Source organism: Meleagris gallopavo, assembly GCF_000146605.3.
Source record: "Meleagris gallopavo isolate NT-WF06-2002-E0010 breed Aviagen turkey brand Nicholas breeding stock chromosome 8 unlocalized genomic scaffold, Turkey_5.1 Chr8_random_deg7180001686754, whole genome shotgun sequence".
Classification (NCBI taxonomy): Eukaryota; Metazoa; Chordata; class Aves; order Galliformes; family Phasianidae; genus Meleagris; species Meleagris gallopavo.
This window is the reverse complement of record NW_011097716.1, coordinates 1-1,868: the sequence shown is the minus strand read 5'-3', so window position 1 is coordinate 1,868 and position 1,868 is coordinate 1. Positions and strand designations below refer to the sequence as shown.

The 1,868-nt window shown below is 50.7% G+C and overlaps 1 protein-coding gene across 1 annotated transcript; it reads right to left on the bottom strand.

The window, feature by feature from the left end:
- Nucleotides 1-4: 4 nt before the first annotated feature.
- LOC116217596 (deleted in malignant brain tumors 1 protein-like) lies at nt 5-1,827 on the bottom strand (the record flags this gene model as incomplete). Its single annotated transcript, XM_031557477.1, has 3 exons — nt 1,450-1,827; nt 572-940; nt 5-294 (listed from the first exon to the last, which is right to left on the bottom strand). Coding segments are annotated over exons 2-3 (624 nt in total), but the record flags the coding sequence as incomplete, so codon positions are not given.
- Nucleotides 1,828-1,868: the final 41 nt, after the last annotated feature.

The following is a 1,868-nucleotide window of genomic DNA, read 5'->3' as shown; positions in this document are numbered from 1 at the left end:
CATCCTCATGGTGGCGGCAGTTGTGACTCCCCCATCCAATGTGACTGCAGTGCTGCAAGGCCAGCTCATTTCCCTGGCACCGCACGTCGTCCAGCAGGATGCTGCCTGAGCCTTGGCCAAAGTAAGCACTGCCCGGAGCTGCAATGGCCTGGCCACATCCCAGCTGCCTGCACACAACCTGGGCATCAGCCAGGTCCCAGAGATCATCACAAACCGTCCCCAGCCGGCCTTCATAATAGAGCTCTACGCGGCCCTCACATCTGTGCCGTCCATTGACCAGGTGGAGGCCGGTTCCTTTGGGAGAGAGGGAGTTGAGCACAAACACAGTTGGATGAGTTAGCTGGGAATGACCTGTACAAGTTGCTTATCCCATCCACGTGCCCCAGGGTACCACCATTCCTCGTGGGTGCCTATCTGGCCTAGTATTAGCCATCGGTGTGGACAGAGATGATGGAGGGACAGACCACAATTTTTCTTCCCATGGCTGGGAGATATCCTCCAATGCAATCAAGTGTGGGAAGGAACACTGAAGGAATGAGGTGGCTTGGTGAATGATGCTGGGCAGAGTTACCTGCTCTGCTGATATCCATGGGCAAGCTCGTCCCCAACACTGCAGTTGTTGTCCTTGTCGTGCTTTGTGTTCTGTCGGTCGTTGGCACTTCAGTACTTGTCTCCAGAGCAGTGATAGGCTGTGTTGCGGTTGTCGTTTCTAGTGTGGTACTCGACTGTGACAAGCTGGTTGTTAACAGTAGTGTGCTCGGCATTGGTGTTATGGAAGTCCCTTCTGTCGGTGTAGTGGTTGTTGGCCATGAAGTTGTCAAATCCAGAACGGATGTCATTGGTGTTGTGTTGGTCTGGTTAACAGTGGTGGATTCTAATGTGGAGTTTGTCTCTGACAGCAACATTGCAGGCAGTGGGGGGGGGGCAGTAGAGCTCCATTCTGTGAATACAAATAAAGGACAGTTCCCATATGAAGGACTGTGTCTGAGTAATGAATATGTCTGTGTGTAAGCTAGAAACCCAGTTCCTCAGGAATGAAGACAGGACAAATTACTCTACCAGCATAATTTATCTTGACAGAAGTCAACAGAGAGAATGGAGGCAGGTAAGAGACATGTTTTAAAATTATTACTAAATTGAAAGTGATATTTACAGATGGTGATGGCAGGGAAGGGCACTGCTGTGGCACCTGCCCTGAGGTGTGGGACACCATGGGCCAGGGTATACCAGGGCTTTCCTCTAAATACTCTGGACAACTATGCCATGGAGGAAACAAATGTCACTTACAAATGCATTGAATACAACATGCACACAGAAATAGAGATATCACAGCATGAGGGGTTTTTTTTTGATATCTCAGAAGTATGTCTGAGTAACCCTACATCCAAATGCATTTGTTGGATGCAATTTATAGAAAAACATTTTGGAGAAGTAGAAATGTTCCAGTACCTGAACAGACAACACCAGCATCTTCATAGTGGTGGCAGTTATGTCTCCCCCATCCAATGTGACTGCAGTGCTGCAAGGCCAGCTCATTTCCCTGGCACCGCACGTCGTCCAGCAGGATGCTGCCTGAGCCTTGGCCAAAGTAAGCACTGCCCGGAGCTGCAATGGCCTGGCCACATCCCAGCTGCCTGCACACAACCTGGGCATCAGCCAGGTCCCAGAGATCATCACAAACCGTCCCCAGCCGGCCTTCATAATAGAGCTCTACGCGGCCCTCACATCTGTGCCGTCCATTGACCAGGTGGAGGCCGGTTCCTTTGGGAGAGAGGGAGTTGAGCACAAACACAGTTGGATGAGTTAGCTGGGAATGACCTGTACAAGTTGCTTATCCCATCCACGTGCCCCAGGGTACCACCATTCCT